Source organism: Hylobates moloch, unplaced genomic scaffold, assembly GCF_009828535.3.
Source record: "Hylobates moloch isolate HMO894 unplaced genomic scaffold, HMol_V3 SCAFFOLD_3, whole genome shotgun sequence".
NCBI classification, from domain to species: Eukaryota; Metazoa; Chordata; class Mammalia; order Primates; family Hylobatidae; genus Hylobates; species Hylobates moloch.
In genome coordinates this window covers 38906766-38929240 of record NW_026652278.1, presented here as the reverse complement: position 1 = coordinate 38929240, position 22475 = coordinate 38906766, and the positions used below count along the sequence as shown (strand labels likewise).

The 22475-nt window shown below is 38.6% G+C and overlaps 1 protein-coding gene across 1 annotated transcript in view; it reads left to right on the top strand.

Moving 5' to 3' along the window:
- Positions 1–9994, top strand: part of LOC116480603 (cytochrome P450 2C18-like) — a 41660-nt gene extending 31666 nt beyond the window's left edge. Inside the window, 3 exon segments of the mRNA XM_032172745.1 lie at positions 7850–7991; positions 9812–9954; positions 9956–9994. Coding sequence (XP_032028636.1) covers positions 7850–7991; positions 9812–9954; positions 9956–9994 — 324 coding nt within the window.
- The last annotated feature ends 12481 nt before the right edge of the window (positions 9995–22475 follow it).

The window sequence follows — 22475 nt, the reverse complement described above, 5'->3', positions numbered from 1 at the left end:
CACAGAGACATACAGAGCTGGGTTTTATTTGCTATGTTTTTTCAGGATGTTTGAACTTATATTTACAAGAGACATTGGTTTGCAATTTTTCTTCCTCAAAATTTTCTTGTCAGATTTCTGATATTGAGGAAATGTTGGCTTCATAAAATAAGGAAGATAATGTTCCGTATTGTGGTTGTTTTTATAATCTTTTCTCCCTTCTCTATTCTTTTTGTGCTCACTTAGTTCTGTCTTTGGAGTGACTCATAAATTTTGGTTAAGTGCCAGTTATGACATATGAAAAAATGCAGAATGTCAGATGAAGTTCATCTTTTTCCAGAAAGGGTTCATCCCTCCCATGGTAGACAGACAGAATTATGCAACACCTTCTACCTTCATTCAGAATTAGATATCAACAAAGTCAAAAAATTTTTTTTTTCAATTTTTTAAATTATACTTTAAGTGCTGGGATACATGTGCAGAATGTGCAGTTTTGTTACATAAGTATACACGTGCCATGGTGGTTTGCTGCACCCATCAACCTGTCACCTACATTAGGTATTTCTCCTAATGTTATCCCTCCCCTAGCCCCCCATCCCCCACAGGCCCTGGTGTGTGATGTTCCCCTCCCTGTGTCCTTATTGTTCAAATTCCACTTATGAGTGAGAACATGCGGTGTTTGGTTTTCTGATCTTGTGATAGTTTGCTGAGAATGATGGTTTCCAGCTTCATCCATGTCCCTGCAAAGGACATGAAGTCATCCTTTTTTATGGTTGCATAGTATTCCATGGTGTATATGTGTCACATTTTCTTAATCCAGTCTATCATTGATAGACATTTGGGTTGGTTCCAAGTCTTTGCTATTGTGAATAGTGCCACAATAAACATGAAACACAGTCAAAAATTGACTGTAGCCATCAGCTGACCTCTCTGAGGTTCCCCCATGCCTGCAACCCTGAGTCATTTTTGTCTCAGCAGCTTTTCCAGTGCCTTCTAACACATGGTTTCTGTGTTTATTGAGACTTTTTAGTTGCTATTCTGCAAACTGCTCTATTCCACTTGAAGCGAGTACATATTGCCATTATAAAGAAATAAAATAATGAAAATTTAACTTTGAGAGGAAGAAGGATTTTAGTTTGATAAGATTGAAATCACTACTGCCATCTTATAGGGAAGAGGGAATTCTGAATGTCGTATTGTGCCCTATGGAATCCACTAGCCACAGGTACCTATTGAGCACCGGAAGTGTAGTGAATGCAACTGAGGAAATGAATTTAAAATTTTATTTACTTTTCATTACTTTAAATTTAAATACAAATAACCATGGATCATTCATGGCTACCGTGCTACAGAACACATATCTAATTTTTTAATTTTCTGTAATACAGGGTTAGAAATATCTCATTCTCAATTATGCAATACTAAAAGCCTGAATAGTTAAAAACAATTTAAGGTGGGTATAATTTCATTTGGCTAAACCTTTACTTGCATGGAGTGAATGTATTTATTTTCCTTATTTATCATACTTTGTATAAGTATTAATGTTTTGCTAAAGAAAAGGCCAGCAATTTGGGAGGCCAAAGTGGAAGGATCATTTGCACCCAGGAGCTGGAGGCCAGCCTGAGCAACATAGTGAAACCCTATCTCTACAAAAAATAAAAAAATTAGCTGGGCATAGTGGCATGTGCCTGTAGTCCCAGCTACTTGGGAGGCTGAAGTGAGAGGATTGCTGGTGCCCGAGAGGTTGAGGCTGCTGTGAGCTATGTTCGTACCACTGTACTCCAGCCTGGATGACAAAGCAAGGCCCTGTCTCAAAAAAAAAAAAAAACAAGGAAAGAAAAGAAATATCATGTATTCAATTATATGGTATCTCCCCACTCCCACATTACCAGGAGTATTAGAAAATCTATAGCAACTATTATGTAGCATAATATCTTTCTAGAATGAATATATGTGTGTGTAGGTATATAGTATACATATAATATATGGAAATGTGTATACATCTACATTTTAATCTACACATTTATCTGCATTTATTTATCATCTGTCTACCTATGTAATCTAATCTGTCACATTTACCACCTAAGTACTTCAGTATATAATTCCCAAAAACAAGGACTTTCTCCTACATAATAATAATAACATCCACACTCAAGGAATTATTATCAATACATTAATATTATCTAATATCTTACAACTACATTTCCCCGGTTATACTAAAATATCTCTTACAACTTTTTTTTTGGTGGACTTCCTGTAGTCCAGTCAAGGAACAAGCTTTTAATTTGGTTATCTTGTTTTGTTAGTCCTCCTTCATCACGAACAGTTTTTTTTAGTTTGTTTCACTTTAATACACTGACAGTTTTTAAAAGTCCTGTCCCCTTGTTATGTAAAATGTTGCTCAGTCTGGTTTTGTTAGAATTTTTTTTGACAATTAGATTCCAGTTATGTGTTTTTGGCAAGAAAGTTACATAGGTGATGTTATATATGTGCCATTGCATCACATGTATGGTCCACATTTTGTAAGGGTGTATCTGCTAGGTCTCTCCATTGTTGGAGTTCTGTTTTTCATATGCAGTTAATAAAAAGATGGCATGGTACTTTAAGATCCTGTGAATATTACTTTCCCAAATAATTTACCCAGTAGTTTTAAAGTTAATTGATGATCCTTGCCTGAATCTGTGGTCCTACCTGAATGGCTGCAAAAATGATGATTTTTCTAATTTTATCCTTCCTTCTGTGTTTTTTAGGTTGGATTCATCTCTAATGAAGAGTTCTCCCACATGTTTTAACTAAAAGAAACATATAGCATTTCTGTGATCAACCCCTCAATAGATTTTAGTGTACTTGTTGATATCATCTCAGAAGTCATTTTTAATTAGATCAGACCTCCATTTAAAAAACCCCTATGAACAGATTCCAAATTCTTCTGACTCTTTTTTTTTGTAAATAAAAGTTTTATTGGAGAAAAATAGAACCACCACGTACACAGGGAAAAGAGCACAAAAATTCAACTGATACAGAACAACAAATGAAAGTCACAATTATCCAATGTGGTTTGCAATTACTTTTCAGCTTCTTAAACAGCTCCCTTCAACTTCTTTTTTTAACAGTCTTGCTAATTTTTCAGCTGAAATAGCATCAAGTTTTCAAAGAATTAAGAGCCTCGGGGAGGGGACCCGCTTTCAAGATACCGAAGGTGGCATTAAGAGTCTCCTCCTAACAGGACCAACTCTATCTAAAAGTTGCTTACGAGTAACTTGAATCTTGTGTAATAGTCTACATCTCACAGACCATCAAGGATGAGTTAGAACACTGTTGTTGATGGTCCAGTATGAAGAGAGGGCAACCAACTAGCTGTATTTGCTTGTCAGCTGAGCTCATATAAAGAAATCAGTGAGGAGCTGAGAAAATATAGGCAATGGCTGCTCAATAAGAATTATAAGTTCCAAATACCACATATAGTTAGACACCAGTGCGCAAGTTGATGCAACTAGAAAGAAACAGACGACTTTTTAAAATACCTGGCCACAGGTCTTTGAGAACTCAAGAAAACAATCAACAGTAGACACAAGAGTCAAAAATCTTCTCAGGTTGACGATTAGGACATAGGTAATCTTCCTAACGGCTCCAACAGACAAGGAAATATGCTGTGGCAAAAAGCATTAAGTAGTTCTGATTTTTAAAAAACAAAAACGAAATTTTCTGCTTCTCCTCCCTTCAAAGCTTCAAGGAAATAGGAACAAGGAAACAAAACAAAAACAAAAAAAAATAGTGATGGTAAAGAGAAGCCTTTTGCTTGAATTATCACTTTGAAAAACAGTACTTTTGCCATTTTGTATATATAAACAATCTTGGGACATTCTCCTGAACACTAGTTGTCCAGTGGCTAAGAGAACTCAATTTCAAGCAATTCTGAAACAAAAACCAGCATGACACAGAATCTCAAATTCCCAAACAGGGGCTGTGTGGGAAAAATGAGGCAGGACCTTTGTATCTAGGGTTTTAGCAAGTTAAAATGAAGATGGCAGGAAAGGCTTATTTATCAACAAAGAGAAGAGTTGGGATGCTTCTAAAAAAACTTTGATAGAGAAAATAGGAATGCTAAATCCTAGGAAGCCTGTAACAATCTATAATTGGTCCAAGTTGAAGACAAAACTGTCCAAACAACATTTAAAGTCTAAAGTATGTTGAAAACTAGTTGAGAAGTTTTTGCTCCTGTAACAATTTACAAAACACGTTCATTTTGGTCTCTTTTGCAATTTTCTTATTGTATTCATTTTTAATATAAAGAGTTGGATTTTTCTCTTCTATGATGTTCCTCTAGTACAACTGATCATTAATTTTCTATTTTAGCTATTTTTATAAGTACTTGTTAATCAGCACAGTTAACTTGGGGCTAAGCCATATATACACATCCCATACTCATAAATGAAAAGTTTTAGGATGTGAATATACAAGATATTATGTAAGCAACTGTCCCCCTACTTGAAAACTTGTTTCCAAATAATTTTTTTTAAAAACATCCCTTTCAGTGTAACAGAACATTACCTAGTAAAATATCAATAGCTATGACAATTCATTTCTCTTTTCAAGGGAAATCACAAAACAGGTGAACAACCAAGTCAAGGGTGGTTTTTCTATTTGATAAATACATCCAGAACTCTGTACAGTAAACAAAGTTTGCATGCAGTTTAAGTATCTTTAAATGACATTTTAAGCAAATAAATCTTTTGCTTCATAATTAATGGTGTATAAGAACCTTCCCCCCTTTTTAGTAGCCACAGGGATCTCTTTCCCAGTTCCAAAGAGGAATTCATGAAGACCAGGTATGTTCAGAGGCTTCTATTTAAAAACCATCTTCTGGAAGTCCTAGCCAGAGCAATCAGGCAAGAGAAAGAAAGAAAATGTATTCAAACAGGAAAAGAATAAATCAAACTATCTCTCTTCACTGATGATATGATTCTACACCTAGAAAACTCTGAAGACTCTTCCAAAAGGGCCCCCGGAAGTGATAAATGACTTCAGTAAAGTTTCAGGATACAAAATAAATGCACAAAAATCAGTAGCATTTTTATATATCAATAACGTTCAAGCTGAGAGCCAAATCAAGAATGCAATCCCATTTACAATAGCCACAAAACATTAAATCCCTAGGAATACATCTAACCAAGGAGGTGAAAGATCTCTATAAGGAAAACTGCAAAACACTACTGAAAGAAATCAGAGGGCCGGGCGCGGTGGCTCATGCTTGTAATCCCAGCACTTTGGGAGGCCGAGGCGGGCGGATCATGAGGTCAGGAGATCGAGACCACAGTGAAACCCCGTCTCTACTAAAAATACAAAAAATTAGCCGGGCGTGGTGGCGGGCGCCTGTAGTCCCAGCTACTGGGAGAGGCTGAGGCAGGAGAATGGCGTGAACCTGGGAGGCGGAGCTTGCAGTGAGCCGAGACTGCGCCACTGCACTCCAGCCTGGGCGACAGAGCGAGACTCCGTCTCAAAAAAAAAAAAAAAAAAAAAAAAAGAAATCAGAGATGACACAAACAAATGGAAAAGCATTCCATTCTCATGGATTGGAAGAATCAATACTGTTAAAATGACCATACTGGGCCAGGCATGGTGGCTCACGCCCATAATCCCAGCACTTTGGGAGGCCAAGGCCAGCGGATCACAAGGTCATGAGATCAAGAACACCCTGGCTAACACGGTGAAACCCCATCTCTACTAAAAATACAAAAAATTAGCCAGATGAGGTGGCGGGCACCTGTAGTCCCAGCTACATGGGAGGCTGAGGCAGGAGAATGGCATGAACCCAGAAGGTGGAGCTTGCAGTGAGCGGAGATCACACCACTGCACTCCAGCCTGGGTGACAGAGTAAGACTCTGTCTCAAAAAAAATAAAAAAAATAAAAAAGGCCATACTGCCCAAAGCAATCTACTGATTCAATGCTATTCTTATCAGACTACCAGTGTCTCTTCTAAAATTTATAGGGAAACAAAAAAGCCTGAATAGCCAAAACAAACCTAAGCAAAAAGAACAAAGCTGGAGTCATCACGCTACCAGACTTCAAACTATGCTATAAGGCTACAGTAACCAAAATAGCATGGTATTGGTACAAAAACAGACACACAGAACAATGGAACAGAATAGAGAACCCAGAAATAAAGCGGCATACCTACAGCCATCTAATCTTAAACAATGCTGACAAAAAACAGGCAATGGGAAAAGACTCCCTATTCAATAAATGATGCTGGGATGGCAGGCTAGCCGTATGCAGAATGAAACTGGACCCCATCTTTTCACCATATACAAATATGCACTCAAGATGGATTAAAGTTTTAAATGTAAGACATTGAACTATAAGAATTGCAAAAGAAATACCTAGGAAACACCATTCTGGACATTGGCCTTGGGACAGAATTCGTGACTAAGTCCTCAAAAGCAATCACAATGAAAAAAATTGATATGTTAATTAAAATTGATACATTAGTTACAAATTAAACTAAAGAGGTTCTGCATAACAACAGTAACTATTAACAAAGTAAACAGACAACCTACAGAATGGGAGGAAATATTTGCAAGCTATGCATCTGACAAAGGTCTAATATCCTATAAGGTAATTAAACAATTGAACAAACAACAAATAACGCCATTAAAAAGTAAAAGACATGAACAGACACTTCTCAAAAGACATACAAGTGGCCAATAAACATATGAAAAAATGCTTCACATCACTAACCATCAGAGAAATGCAAATCAAAACCAGAACGGGATGCCATCTCACATCAGTCAGAATGGCTATGATTAAGGTCAAAAAACAATGGATGATGGCAGATGGCAAGGCTGTGGAGAAAAGGGAACACGTATAGGCTCTTGGTAGGAATGTAAACTAGTTCAGCTACTGTGGAAAGCAGTTTGGAGGTTTCTCAAAGAACTTAAAACAACTACAATTTGATCCAGCAATCCCATTACTGGATATATTTCCAAAAGAAAATAAATCATTCTACTAAAAAGACACATGCACTTGTATATTCATTGTGACACTATTTACAATGGCAAAGGATTGGAATCATCCTAAATGCCCATCCACAGTGGATTGGATAAAGAAAAGGTGGTACAAATACACCAGGAAACCCTATGCAGCCATAAAAAAGAATGAAATCTTGTTCTTTGTAGCAACATAGATGCAGCTGGAGTTAATTAACGCAGGAACAGAAAGCCAAATATTGTATGTTCTCACTTACAAGGAGGAGTTAAACATCAGTACTCATGGACATAAAGATGGCAACAATAGACACTGGGGACTACTAGATGGGGGCTGAAGAGGAGGAAGGGTTGAAAAACTACCTGTTGGATACTGTGCTATCTACTTGGCTGATGAATGAGCAGGAAGTGGGCAGATTCCCCTGCTGAGCTCCCCAACATCCTGCGCTTTCCCCTCTGGCAGCCTTCCTCCTACTATCACCTCAGCATCACACAATATACCCATGTAACAATCCCGCAAACAACAACAAAAAAGGTAATCCATGTGTGAGATGTGTGAAAACCGAAGTGATGAGATACAGCAGCAAGTGGGGATGTACACCAGGGTCCAAGCTTGATGCTAAACAGGGATTCAGAAGGCTTCCCCCAAGTACTCAAATGCCCAGGACTTCAAGTGCAATTAATTGGAGGGGACTTTAGCAAAGTCACTGCCACTTGCCTTAAAGTCATCCTGCTTCTTACTAGGTCTGTCTGGGTGGGAATGTAACTTCTCTGGACCTCAATTTTCTTATCTATTGATCAAAGAGATTGGACTAGGTGATTTCCATCACTTCTTCCCACTCTTTGACTTCTTTATAACTTAGTTTGTCTGTTTTGTTATTTCCAGGGCACGACCATAATAACATCCCTGACTTCTGTGCTGCACAATGACAAAGAATTCCCCAACCCAGAGATGTTTGACCCTGGCCACTTTCTGGATAAGAGTGGCAACTTTAAGAAAAGTGACTACTTCATGCCTTTCTCAGCAGGTAATAGATATTCATTTCCACCTGTCCTTCAGGGGACACGATACCTTTTTGAAATCAGTTGACTCTTACATGATGCCACCTCTGAGGTTTGGCTGAATTGCTTTGCAGATCATTAGCACCATTCCCTATGCCTATGCGATTTCCTTGCTGATGAACATCCTTGTTATTGGGCCAGGTTAGTGGGGCTTTGGGGAGTTGATCCAGTTTTTCAAACTGAAAAAGCTAGAGTGTAGGTTAATTTAATTCTGCCTCTAGATACATCACTGAGCTACCCAAGAGCTTCTCTTAATGGGTGAAACTTATTTAGACATTTCTCATCTGCCATGAGAAAGGTATCTAATTCCACAACTTTGAATATCTTCCCTGTGGTGTCCCTAGCTCTGTAGACTGAGCTCTGGAGATACAAGTATCTGAGAGCAGAGAACGGGCTCTTAAGAGGCTCACTCCTGATTTAGAGAAGTAGACAAGTAAACAGATCATTGTAATATAGTAGGAGGAAGGCTGCCAGAGGGGAAAGCGCAGGATGTTGGAGCTCAGTGGGGGAATCTGCCTGCTTCCTGCTCATTCATAGGCCGTACCACTTCCAAGAGGAAGGAAACTTAAGCTGCCTCATTGCAGCAGGAAACAGGACAAGAAGAGAAAGCAAGGCACTTTTACAGAAGTAATGGACCATAGTAGCAGGACATTTTCTGTAGATCTAGGGGGTCAGAACCTGCCAACAAATTTCAGGGTCAGGAAAACCCTGGGAATATGGAAGGATAGTCTGCGATAATTCCAGAGCACCTTGATCTCCCTCCACTCATGATCATACATCTTGGATATTCAATCTCTACAGCTAAAGTGTGTGGTGAGTCTGTGGACATAGAGTTCCCTTCATTTTTTCCTCTGGCTTTTGATCCCTGCTTTGGATCTGGCACTGTATACACTGAGATGTCAAGAACTAAGACCTTCTTTTAAGGATTTCACGTTTTAGCAAGATAGAAAAGTAAATACACAGAGAATAGAATTCCACGTGATCTGTGCTCCAGTGGAAGCATGAATATGATGAGGAAACCTAGAGAGGGTGAGTTTCTATTGACTAGGGATCACAGAAATCATAAAGAGGAAATGACATGGGGCATAAATTCTGAAGGAAGCATAAGAGTAGAGCTTTTTAGGCAGATGGGACAGCAAGAGATAAAGCTTGAAACTTTGTGGTGTGTTGGAAATTGATGAAGAATGGATATGCCTAGAGCTGAGAATGGAGGAGATGAAGAATGGAAGGAGTGATATAGAACGTCAGACTGGGAACAGAATGTGAAGAGTCAGGTCAAGCCATTTGGCCTTTATCCCATAGGACAGATGGGTGTTGTTTAAAGTTGTAAAATGAGAGACTGACATGTTTAGACATGTACTTTTGAAAGTACACTAGGAAAAAAAATCTTTGGCTAAATATTGTGCCAGAGGTACAAAGGGGAACACACTATATGAGCCTTCTCCTTTCAGCCCGTCTTCCTTGTGAGTGCATTTCTAGAAAAAGACTGATAGAAACTTGTAGTGTCCAAAGAGCAGTTATAACACGGGAATACTTAGTGAAGTGCATGGCATAGAGCTGATACTCCATAAATATTTGTTGAGTGAAGGGTGCCTAGTAAAATAATATATTAAGGAGATAGGAAGTGTATTCATTTTTCTGTTTTTCTGTGTATCCAACCATCCTTCCAGTCATTCTGCCTTCGATCCATCCATTTAATCATTTATCAAATAGTTACTGCATACTTTTTGTGACTGTTCATGACCTAATGTTCAAGGAACAAATCCCCTATGTCTCTTATTTTCAGGAAAACGGATGTGTGTGGGAGAGGGCCTGGCCCACATGGAGCTGTTTTTATTCCTGACCACCATTTTGCAGAACTTTAACCTGAAATCTCAGGTTGACCCAAAGGATATTGACATCACCCCCATTGCCAATGCATTTGGTCATGGTGCCACCCTTGTACCAGCTCTGCTTCATTCCTGTCTGAAGAAGGGCAGATGGTTTGGCTGCTCCTGTGCTGTCACCTGCAATTCTCCCTTATCAGGGCCATTGGCCTCTCCCTTCTCTCTATGAGGGATATTTTCTCTGACTTGTCAACCCACATCTTCCCATTCCCTCAAGATCCAACGAGCATCCAACCTCCATTAAAGAGAGTTTCTTGGGTCACTCCATAAATATATCTGCTATTCTCCATACTCTGTATCACTTGTATTGACAACCACATATGCTAATACCTATCTACTGCTGAGTTGTCAGTATGTTATCACTATAAAACAAAGAAAAATTATTAATAAATGACAATTCAGAGCCATTTATTCTCTGCATGCTCTAGATAAAAATGATTATTATTTGCTGGGTCAGTTCTTAGATTTCTTTCTTTTGAGTAAAATGAAAGTAATAAATGAAAGAAAATAGAATGTGAAGAGGCTGTGCTGGCCCTCATAATGTTAAGCACAAAAAGGGAGAAAGGTAAGAGGGTAGGAAAGCTGTTTTGGCTGAATGTCACCTAGAGTTACTGGAGGTCTGAATTTGGAGCAAAAAAACTATGTCCAGGAGCAGCTGTAACCTGTAGGGAAATACTGGAACAATCAGCCATAAGAGGAATGAACATTAAGTGTTTGAATTCATGCTCTGCTTTTGTGTTACTGTAAACACAAGATCAAGATTTAGATAATCTTTTTCCTTTGCGTTTCCATTCCATATTAGATCATGTCTAAATATATGCTTTCATATGGCTAATCATGTGTTAATGACTGTTATTTTTCTCTTCCAAACAAGAGCAAAATCTCCAGAAATCCTCACCAGGTTTTATTTTTTTCTGTTTTGCACTGCATACTTTTTTTTTACTGAACATAAATGCAATGGTAATTAGATGCTATGATCCTGAAATTATTAGCCTTATGTCAACTCTAAAGCTTAAACAAGTTAACAAATCATATATATCAAATTCTAGTCATCTTTTTTCCTTCCTTCTGTCTTGAAGTGTATGAAATGAGAAGTGACACATTAACCTTTTCCCAGCTCATCTCCAAGAGAAAGTCATTTATACTTATCATGCATTTGTAAGATGACTCATGTGTATAGTTTTATAAACACACATGCACATATGTCTGCATAGATGTATATTTACATATATACACATATATATGAGATTAATAGTGGTTCTTTAATGGGTTCATATTACACATTGTATTATACAACTTGCTCTTTTTTAACTTTTATTTTAGGAGGTACACATGCAGGTTTGTTATATAGATAAACTCATGTCACAGTGATTTTTTGTACAGCACATGTCATCACCCAGGTACTAAGCCTAGTACTCAATAGTTATTTTTTTCTGCTCCTCTCCCTCCTCCCACCCTCCACCCTCATGCTGTCCCTAGTGCCTGTTGTTCCCTTCTTTGTGCTCATGAGTTCTCATCATTTAGCTCCCACTTATAAGTGAGAACATGTGGTATTTGGTTTTCTGTTTCTGTTAGTTTGCTAATGATAATGGCCTCCAGATCCATCAATTTTCCTGCAAAAGACATGTTTTGTATTAAACAATATGCCAGGAAAACTTCCAAGGTAGTAGAAACATGACAAGTCATTTCATTGGGCAGATTACAGAAGAAAATATGAAAATGGCTATTAAAAGTATTAAAATAGCTTAAAAATAAAAAAGTATACATTAAAGCTACATTACTTGTAGTATTAGCAATAAAACAGACATTTCCTTATTTAAGCAATAGATAATATAGAGCAACTTTTTCACCAACACTACTATCCCATGACTGTGTTGAGCTTAAAGCAGGGAGTGGGCAGTGGTTGTATTAGCAATGTTGTCCAAAGTTGCCCTCCAGGTGGACTAAAGATTCTGTAAGTGAAAATCATAAGCATTAATAGTGATAACAGTCTTATGATATGGAGTCTTTTTCTAGTGTTGTGGGAAATGCTGTCAATAGCATGAAGCCATGAAGCCATCAACTTCTCATCCTGGTTTGCAGTTTGAATGTCTCTGGTTATGGGCTTTGGGAGGTTTGGTAAATTTTCTTTGTGCCCCACACATCAGGAATGAGACTCATCCCTTAAAATTAATCTAGTTTCAGATTATAGGGCTTCAGGAACAGATCAGTTCTCAGTTTACTAATTTCATAGAAGAAAATGGGATTAGAGAAATCTAGAAGAATTCAGGATCTAGTCTAGTCTGTAGGTAGATAACAAGAACTAGAAAACAATGCACAGGGCTACAATCCAGTAACAGGTGTAAGTTTTCTCTACAAACATACTTTTTCTCTCTACGTTGATCACAGAGGAATCTCAGATTTATTGTTTATTTCTTTTTTTAGGTTCAAGGTACATGTGTAAGTTTGGTATGCAGGTTAATTTCATGTCACAGGAGTTTAGTATACAGATTATTATTTCATCACCCAGGTAATAAGCATAGTACTTGATAGGCAGTTTTTCGATTTTCACCTTCCACCGTCAAGTAGGCCCCAGGGTCTGTTGTTCCCTTCTTTGTGCCCATGTGTTCTCAATGTTTAGCTCCCGCTTATAAGTGAGAACATGCACTACTTGGTTTTCTGTTCCTGTGTTAGTTCTCTTAGAATAATGGCCTCCAGCTCCATCCATGTTCCTGCAAAGGATGTGATCTTGTTCTTTTTTATGGCTGTGTAGTATTCCTCAGTGTATATATACACATTTTCTTTATCCAGTATACCATCGATGGGCATTTAAGTTGATTCCATGTTCTTGCTATTGTGAACAGTGCTGCAATGAACATATGTATGCATACATATGTCTTTATGGTAGAACAATTTATATTCCTTTGGGTAGTATATACCCAGTAATGGGATTGCTGAGTTGAGTGGTAATTGTGTTTTAAGTTCTTTGATAAATCACCAAAGTGCTTTCCAAAGTGGCTGAACTAATTTACATTCCAACCAGGAGTCTATAAGCATTCCTTTTTCTCTGCAGCCTTGCTAGCATCTGTTATTTTTTGAGTTTTTATTATGATAGCCACTCTGACTGGTGTGAGATGGTGTGTCATTGTGATTTTGATTGGCATTTCTCTAATGGTTAGTGATGTTGGGCATTTTTAAATGTTCATTGGCTGTATATATGACTTCTTTTGAAAAGTGTCTGTTCATGTTCTTTGCCCACTTTTTAATGAGATTTTTCAATTTTTGTTTTTTAATTTGTTTAAATTCCTCATGGGTTCTGGATATTTGACCTTTGTTGGATGCATAGTTTGCAAATATTTTCTCCCATTCTGTAGGTTGTCTCTTTACTTTGTTGGTAGTTTCTTTTGCTGGGGAGAAGCTCTTTAGTTTATTTAGGTCTCATTTGTCAATGTTTGCATTTGTTGCAATAACTTTTGGCATCTTTATCATGAAATCTTTGCCAGGCCTTATGTCCAGAATGGTATTTCCTAGATTATCCTCCGAGGTGTTTATAGTTTTAGGTTTTATATATAAGTCTTTAATTCATCTTGACTTTTGTATATGGTGTAAGGAAGGGATCCACTTTCAGTCATCTGCATATGGCTTGCCAATTATTTCAGCACCATTTATTGAAGAAGGAGTCCTTTTCCCATTGCTTGTTTTTGTTGACTTTGTTGAAGATCAGATGGATGTAGGTGTGTAGCATTATTTATGGGCTCTGTATGTTGTTCCATTGGTCTATGTGTCTGTTTTTGTACCAGTACCATGCTGTTTTGGTTATTGTAGCCTTATGGTATAGTTTGATGTCAGGTAATATGATGCCTTCATCTTTGTTCTTTTTGCTTAGGATTGCCTTGGCTATTCAGGCTCTTTTTTGGTTTCATATAAATTTAACATAGTTTTTTCTAATTCTGAGAAGAATGTCACTGATAGTTTGATAGAAATAGCATTGAATCTGTAAATTGTGTTGAGTAGTATGGCCATTTTAATAACATTGATTCTTCCAATCCATTAGCATGGAATGTTTTTCCATTTGCTTCTGTCATCTCTGATTTATTTCATCAATGTTTTGTGGTTTTCTTTGTAGAGCTCTTTCACTTCCCTGGTTAGCTGTATTCCTAGGTATTTTATTCTTCTTGTGGCTGTTGTGAATGGGATTGTGTTCTTGATTTGGCTCTCAGCTTGGATGTTGTTGGTATATAGAAATGCTATGAATTTTTGTACATAAATCTTATTTCCCAAAACTTTGCTGAAATTGTTTATCAGATCAAGGAGCTTTTGGGTATAGATTTTGGGTTTTCTAGGCCTAGAATCATATAATCTGCAGTGATAGATTGACTTCCTGTCTTCCAATTTGGGTGAGTTTTATTTCTTTGTCTTGCCTGATTGCTCTGGCTAGGACTTCCAATACCATGTTTAATAGGAGTGGTAAGAGAGGGCAACCTTGCCTTGGTCCCGTTTTTAAGGGAAATGCTTCTAGCTTTTGCTCATTCAGTATATGTGGCTGTGGGTTTGTCATTGACCACTCTTATTCCTTTCTTTCTTTATTCCTCCTTTGTCTTTCTTTCTTTTTAAATTATTATTGTTTATTGGATAAGATGGCTCTTACTATTTTGACATATGTTTCTTAAAAGCCTGCATTGTTGAGGGCTTTTTAACATGAAGGGATGTAGGATTTTATCAAAGGCCTTTTCTGAATTTATTGAGATAATCACATAGTTTTTGTTTTTAATTCTGTTTATGTGATGAATCACATTTACTGATTTATGTACATTAAACCAATCTTACATACCAGAGATAAAGCCTAATTGACTGTAGTGGATTAGCTGTTTAATGTGCTGCTGGATTCAGTTTGCTGGAATTTTGATGAGGATTTTTGCATCAATGTTCATCAAGGATACTGACCTGAAGTTTTTTTTCTTTTTGGTGTGTGTGTGTCTGCCAAGTTTTGATATCGGGATGATGTTGGCCTTAAAGAATGGGTTACTGAGGTATCCCTCCTCCTCATTTTTTGGGAATCATTTCCATAGTAATAGTTCCTGTTCTTTTATGCATCTGGTTGAATTCAGCTATTGATCCATCTGGTCCTGGGCTTTTTTTTTTTTTTTTCCTGGTTGGTAGGCTTTGTATTGCTAACTCAATTTTGGAACTCATTATTGGTTTGTTCAAGGATTTGATTTCTTCCTGGTTCAATCTTGGGAGGTTGTATGTTTCCAGAAATTTGCCTGTTTCTTCTAGGTTTTCTAGCTTGTGTGCATAGAGTGTTTATGGTAGTCTCTGATGGCTTTTGTATTCTTGTGGGTTTGGTAGTAATGTCCCCTTTTTCACTTCTTGTTGTGTTTATTTGGACGTTGTCTTTTTATTAGTGTAGCTAGCAGTCTATCAATCTTATTTATTCTTTCAAAAAACAAACTGGATTGATTGGTCTTTTATATGGTTTTTCATGTCTTGACTTCCTTCAGTTCAGCTCTGATTTTGGTTATTTCTTGTCTTCTGCTAGCTTTGGGGTTGGTTTGCTCATTGTTTTACTGGTTCCTCTAGGTGTGTTGTTAGGTTTTAATTTGAGATCTTTCTAATTTTGTTTTGATTTCCAACTTTTATTTTAAATTCAGGGGTACTTGTGCAGGATATGCAGCTTTGTCACATACTTAAGTGTCTGCTATGGTGGGGTAGCTGCACAGATCATTCCATTGCCTAGGTTTAAGCCCAACATCCATTAGCCATTCTTCCTGATGCCTTCCCTCCTCCCACTCCCAACCCTCTGATGGGTCCCAGTGTGTGTTTTCCCTTCATGTGGCCAGGTATTCTCATCATTCAGCTCCCTCTTATAAGTGAGAACACGAGGTACTTGATTTTCTGTTCCTGTGTTAGTTTGCTGAAGATAATGGCTTCCAGTTCCATCCATGTCCCTGCAAAGGACATAATCTTGTTCCTTTATATGGCCACGTGGTATTCCATGGTGTATATGTACCATATTTTCTTTACCCAGGCTATCATTGATGGACATATAGGTTGATTCCATGTATTTGCTACTGTGAATAGTGCTACAATAAACATACACGTGCATGTATCTTTTATTTATTTATTTATTTTTGAGATGGACTGTCACTCTGTTGCCCAGCTGGAGTGCAGTGGCATGATCTCGGCTCACTGCAACCTCCACCTCATGGGTTCAAGCAATTCTTCTGCCCTAGCCTCCTGAGTAGCTGGTATTACAGGCATGCATAACCATGCCTGGCTAATTTTTCTGTTTTTAGTAGAGACAGAGTTTCACCATGTTGGCCAGGCTGGTCTCAAATTTCTGACATCAGGTGATCCACCCGCCTCCTAAAGTGTTGGGATTACAGGCATGAGCGACCACACCTGGCTGGATGTATCTCTATAATAGAATAATTTACATATTTTTGGGTATATACTCAGTAATGAGATTGCTGGGTCAAATGGCATTTCTGCCTCTAGGTCTTTGAGGAATAACCACACTGTTTTCTACAATGGTTGAACTACTTTACACCCCCACCAATGGAGTAAAAATGTTCCTTTTCCTCCACAATATTGTTAGCATCTGTTGTTTTTTGACTTTTTAATAATAACCCTGCTGACTAGGAGATCCTTTTAACTTTTTGATGTGGGCATTTAGCACTAAATGTTTCCCTCTTAACACTGCTTTAGCTGTGTCCCAGAGATTCTGGTATGCTTTATCTTTGTTCTCATTAGTTTCAAAGAGCTTCTTGATTTCTGCCTTAATTTCATTGTTTACCCAAAATTCATTCAGGAGCATGTTGTTTAATTTCCATGTAATTGTATGGTATTGAGTGATATTCTTAGTATTGATTTATATTTTTATTGCACTGTGGTTCACGAGTGCGGTTGGTATGATTTTGATTTTTTCGAATTTGCTGAGAATTGTTTCATGGTCAGTTGTGTGGTCTATTTTACTGTATGTGCCATGTGGCAATCAGAATATATATTCTGTTGTTTTGGGGTGGAGCATTCTGTAGATGTCTACTAGGCCCATTTGGTCATGTGTCGAATTCTGGTTCCAAACATCTTTGTTAGTTTCTGCCTTGATGAACTGTCTGATGTTGTCAGTGGGGTGTTGAAGTTTCCCACTATTATTGTGTAGTTATCTGAGTCTCTTTGCAGATCTCTAAGAACTTGCTTTATGAACTAGGTGCTTCTGTATTTGGTGCATAAATATTTAGGATAGTCTGGTCTTCTTGTTGAAGTGAACCCTTTACTATTATGTAATGCTTTTTTGTGTTTTTTTTTTTTTTTATCTTTGTTGGGTTGAAGGCTGTTTTGTCTGTAATTGGAATAGCATCTCCTGCTTTTTTTGTGTGTTTTCTAATTACTTGGTAGATTTTTCTCTGCAAATTTACTTTTTGCCTACGGGTGTCATTGCATGTGAGGTGGAGCTCTTGAAGACAGCATACAGTTGAGTCTTACTTTTTTATCCAACTTGCCACTCTGTGCCTTTCAACTGTGGCAATTAGCCCATTTACAGTCAAGGTTAATATTGACATGTACAGGTTTGATCCTGTCATCATATTGTTAGCTGCTTGTTATACAGCCTTTTGTGTGTGTGTGTGTGTGTGTGTGTGTGTGTGTGATTGCTTTATAGTGTCACTGATCTGTGTACTTAAGTGTGTTTTTGTGGTGGCCAGTAATGACCTTTTCTTTCCACATTTAGCACTCCTTTCAGGACCTCTCGTAAGATAGGTCTTGTAATAAATTATCTTAGCATTTGCTTGTCTTTTTGAAAAGGATCTTATTTTTTCTTCATTTATGAAGCTTAGTTTGGCTGGATATGAAATTCTTGGTTGGAATTTCTTTTCTTTGAGAATACTGAATATGAGCCCCTAGTCTGGCTCGTAAGGTTTCTGCTAAAAAGTCTACCACTAGCCTGATGGGGTTCCCTTTCTAGGTGACCTGCCTTTAATATTTTTTCTTGCAATTTCAACCTTGGAGAATCTGTGTGTCTGGGGGATGGTCATCTTGTATAGTATCTCACAGAGGTTCTCTGCATTTTCTGAATTTGAATGTCAGCCTCTGTAGGTGAGGTTGGGGAATTTTCAAGGACAGTATCCTGAAATATGTTTTCCAAGTTGCTTGCTTTCTCTCCCTCTCTTTCAGAGACACCAATGAGACTTAGATTTCATGTCTGATATGGTTGGGCTATGTCCCCACCCCAAATCTCATCTTGAATTGTGGGCCCCATAATCCCCATGTGTTGTGGGAGGGACCTGGTGAGAGGTAATTGAATCATGTGGGTTGTTTTTTCCCATGCTGTTCTCATGATAGTGCATAAGTCTCATGAGATCTGATGATTTTATAAAGGACAGTTCCCCTGCATATGCTCTTTTGCCTGTGGCCACTTAAGATGTGCCCTTGCTCCTCCTTCACCTTCTGCCAAGATTGTGTGGCCTCCTCAGCCATGTGGAACTGTGAGTCCATTAAACCTCTTTTTCTTTATAAATTACTTGGTATTTCTTCATAGCAGTATGAAAGTTGACTAAGGCAGTAAATTGGTCCTGGAAGTGGAGCACAGCTATTAAGATACCCAAAAATGTGGAAGTGACTTTGAAACTGGATAACAGTTTGGAGGGCCAGAAGAAAATAGGAAAATGTGGGAATATTTTCCTATTTAATAAGTCCATTGTTGAATGGCTTTGATCAAAATGCTGATAGAGATATGGACAATAAGGTCCAGGCTGAGGTGGTCTCAGATACAGATGAAGAACTTTTAGGGAACTGGAGTAAAGGTCACTCTTGCTATGCAAAGAGACTGGTGGCATTTTGTCCCTTCCCTAGAGATCTGTGGAACTTTGAACTTGTGAGAGATGATTTAGGGTATCTGGCAGAAGAAATTCCTAAGTGGTAAAGTGTTCAAGAGGAAGCAAAACATAAAATTTTGGAAAATTTGCAGCCTGATGATGCAAGAGAAAAGAAAATCCCATTTTCTTGGGAGACATTCAAGCCTGCTGTAGAAATTTGCATAAATAACAAGGGGCCAAATGTTAATCACCAAGACAATGGGGGAAAATATCTCCAAGGCATGTCAAAGACCTTTGTGGCAGCACCTCCCATAACAGGCCCAGAGGCCTAAGAGAAAAAAATGGTTTCCTGGGGTGGGCCCAGGGTCTCCCTGTTGTGTTCAGTTTAGGGACTTGATGCCCTGCATCCCAGCTGCTCCAGCCATGGCTAAAAGGGGCCAAGGTACAGCTTGGCCTGTAGCTTCAGATGGTACAAGCCCCAAGCCTTGGCAGCTTCCATGTGGTGTTGAGCCTGTGGGTGCACAGAAGTCAAGAATTGAGGTTTGGAGGCCAGGTGTGGTGGCTCATTCCTGTAATCCCAGTGCTTTGGGAGGATGAGGCAGGCAGATCACCTGAAGTCAGGAGTTTGAGACCAGCCTGGCCAACATGGAAAACCCCATCTCTACTGAAAATACAAAAAAATAAACTGGGTGTGGTGGTGGGCACCTGTAATCCCAGCTACTCGGGAAGCTGAGGCAGGAGAATAGCTTGAACCCAGGAGGTGGGGGTTGCAGTGAGCCAAGATTGTGCCACTGCATTCTAGCCTGGGTGACAGAGCAAGACTCCATCTTAAAAAAAAATTGAGGTTTGGTTACCTCTGCCTAGATTTCAGAGGATGTATGGAAAAGGCTTGGCTGTCTAGGCAAAAGTTTGCTGCAGGGGTGGAGCCCTAATGGAGAACTTCTGCTAGAGGAGTGCGGAAGGGAAATGTGGGGTACGAATCCCCACACAAAGTCTCCACCAGGGCACTGCCTAGTGAAGCTGTAAGAAGACGGCCACCATCTTCCAGACCCCAGAATGGTAGATCCACCAACAGTTTGGCTTGTACTGTGTGCCTGGAAAAGCCACAGACACTCAACACCAGCCTGTGAAAGCAGCCATGAGTGGGGCTGTACCCTGCAAAGCCACAGGGTTGGAGCTGCCCAAGACCATGGGCACCTATCTCTTGCATCAGTGTGACCTGGATGTGAGTCATGGAGTCAAAGAAGATCATTCTGGAGCTTTAAAATTTGACTGTCATGCTGGATTTCAGACTTGCGTGGAGCCAGTACCTCCTTTGCTTTGGCCAATTTCTCCCATTTGCAATGGGTGTATTTACCCAATGCCTGTATCCCCATTGTATCAAGGAAGCAACTAACTTGCTTTTGATTTTACAGGCTCATAGGCAGAAGGGACTTGCCTTGTCTCAGGTGAGATTTTGAACTGTGGACTTTTGGGTTAATGTTGGAATGAGTTAAGACTCTGGGGGACTATTGGGAGGGCATAATTGGTTTTGGAATGTAAGGACATGAGATTTTGGAGGGGCTGGGGTGGAATAATATGGTTTGGCTCTATCCTCACACAAATCTCATTTTGAATTGTAGGTCTCATAATACTCAAATGTTGTGGGAAGGGCCCAGGTGGGAGGTAATTGAATTACGGAGGTAGGTTTTTCCTGTGCGGTTCTTGTGATAGTGAATAAGTCTCATGAGATCTCATTGTTTTATAAAGGGCTGTTTCCCTACACATGCTCTCTTGCCTACCACCATGTAAGACATGCCTTTGCTCACCTTCTGTCATGATTGTGAGGCCTCTCTAGGCATGTGGAACTGGGAGTCCATTAAACATTTTCTTTTTTACAAATTACCCAGTCTCAGGTATTTCTTCATAGCAGTATGAAAATGGATAATAATCTCATATTTTTTTGGAGGTTTAGTTCATTCTTCTTTTATCTTTCTTCTTTATTTTTGTCTGAATGAGTTATTTTGGAGAACTGGTCCTCAAGCTCTGAGATTCTTTCCTCAGCTTGGTTTATTCTGCTCTTAATACTTATGATTGCATTACAATATTCTTGCAGTGGTTTTTCAGCTCCATCATGGTAGCTAGTTTGTTTCCTAAGATGGCCATTTCATCTTTTATCTTACAACTTGTCCGTTAATTCCCTGTGGTCATTTGATTTTTCAATTGGTTGCCTTTAAACCTAGGTTCATGGCTTAAAGCTATTTTGCAAACTGAGATTATCATGCTACTATTAATTTACTTGAGCCTGCCAAGAAGAGACAGTTTTTATGCAATCACTGTAAAATGGGGAGCTCTAGAAGCCAGGTTTCTACATATGGTTACTTGTTTTTCTTGTGTTTTTACCTGTAACCTGCAGAAGTGCAATTCTTAACAGAAGAATGCTGGCCTAGCACTTTGAGATTATCGCCATTACCTACACAACAGACAAAATTAACTTAACAGTAAACTCCAGGAAGACAGCCTGGGGACCACTTTTCTGAAACTTCCTTCTTGCTCAGATGTGGCTAAAAGGGTTTTGGCACTGACTCCTAGTCACTGGTCATTTCCTTCTAATGTGGGACCAGTAAAAATCAAACAGGGAATGCTTTTTCTCAGCGCCAAGAGACCTCAGTATTTACCTAAATGAGTTGAAAACTGATTTCTACACAAAAACCTGCACATGGATGATTTTAACAACTTTTTATTTGTCATTGCCAAATATTGGAAGCAACCAACATGTCTTTCAATAGGTGAATAAACAAAGTGGTAAATCCATGCAATGGCATATTGCTTATTGTTAAAAAGAAATGAGCTGTCAAGCCATGAAAAGACATGAGGGAAACATATGCATACCAGTAACTAAAATAAACTAACCTGAAAAGGCTATATACTGTATGATTCTATCTATATGACATTCTGGAAAAGGCAAAACTATGGTGACACTAAAATATTATATTTTTTGCCAAGGCCTGGGGAAAGAGAGGAATGAATAGGCAGAGCATAGAGGACTTTTAGGGGATTGAAACTATTCTGTGTGATACTAACGTGCTGGATACATGTCATACATTAGTGAAAGCCCATCGAATGTACAACACAAAGTGAACCCTATATAAGCCGGACTTTGTTGATGGTGATGTGTCAATATTGGTCTATTGATTGCAGCTATGAAACCTCACTGCTGAGAGTAACTAATTGTGGGGGAGGTTATCTGTGGGTGAGAGGAGGGAGTATGTGGGAACTGTGTACTTTCCACTTAGTTTTGCTGGGAACCCAAAACAATCCTAAAAAATAACTTCTACTAATTAAAAAATCCCCACTGTAATCCACAATTGCAGCCAAGCTGAGGTTTGCATTATTCTGTGACTGTGGAGGGCTTAATGCTGATACTCTCCTGATCACTTTGATTGAGATGTGTGTTTTACAGGATGGGATGTGCAATATCATTAAACTGGGAGTTGAAAAACTGAAATTCTCACACACTTTTGCATTGGTGGCACTTTATCTCATTGTGTTACCAAATGCTCATTCCTTAAAAATGAATCAAAATTAAAGGCCCCCTCTATCTTTAACTTATCTATGATTCTTTCATTCTATAAAAGGTCCAGGCAGGAGACTTAGTTCATCAAAAGGGAGGAGGGCAAATCAGGGACACTCACCTCTCAAGGAATAAAATAATTGCTGTAAAGAGAGCAATTGAGCTTATTTTATCCAAAATAAGGTGGTGTAGTTGTAGTTCTTCTAGAATTTGTAGGTA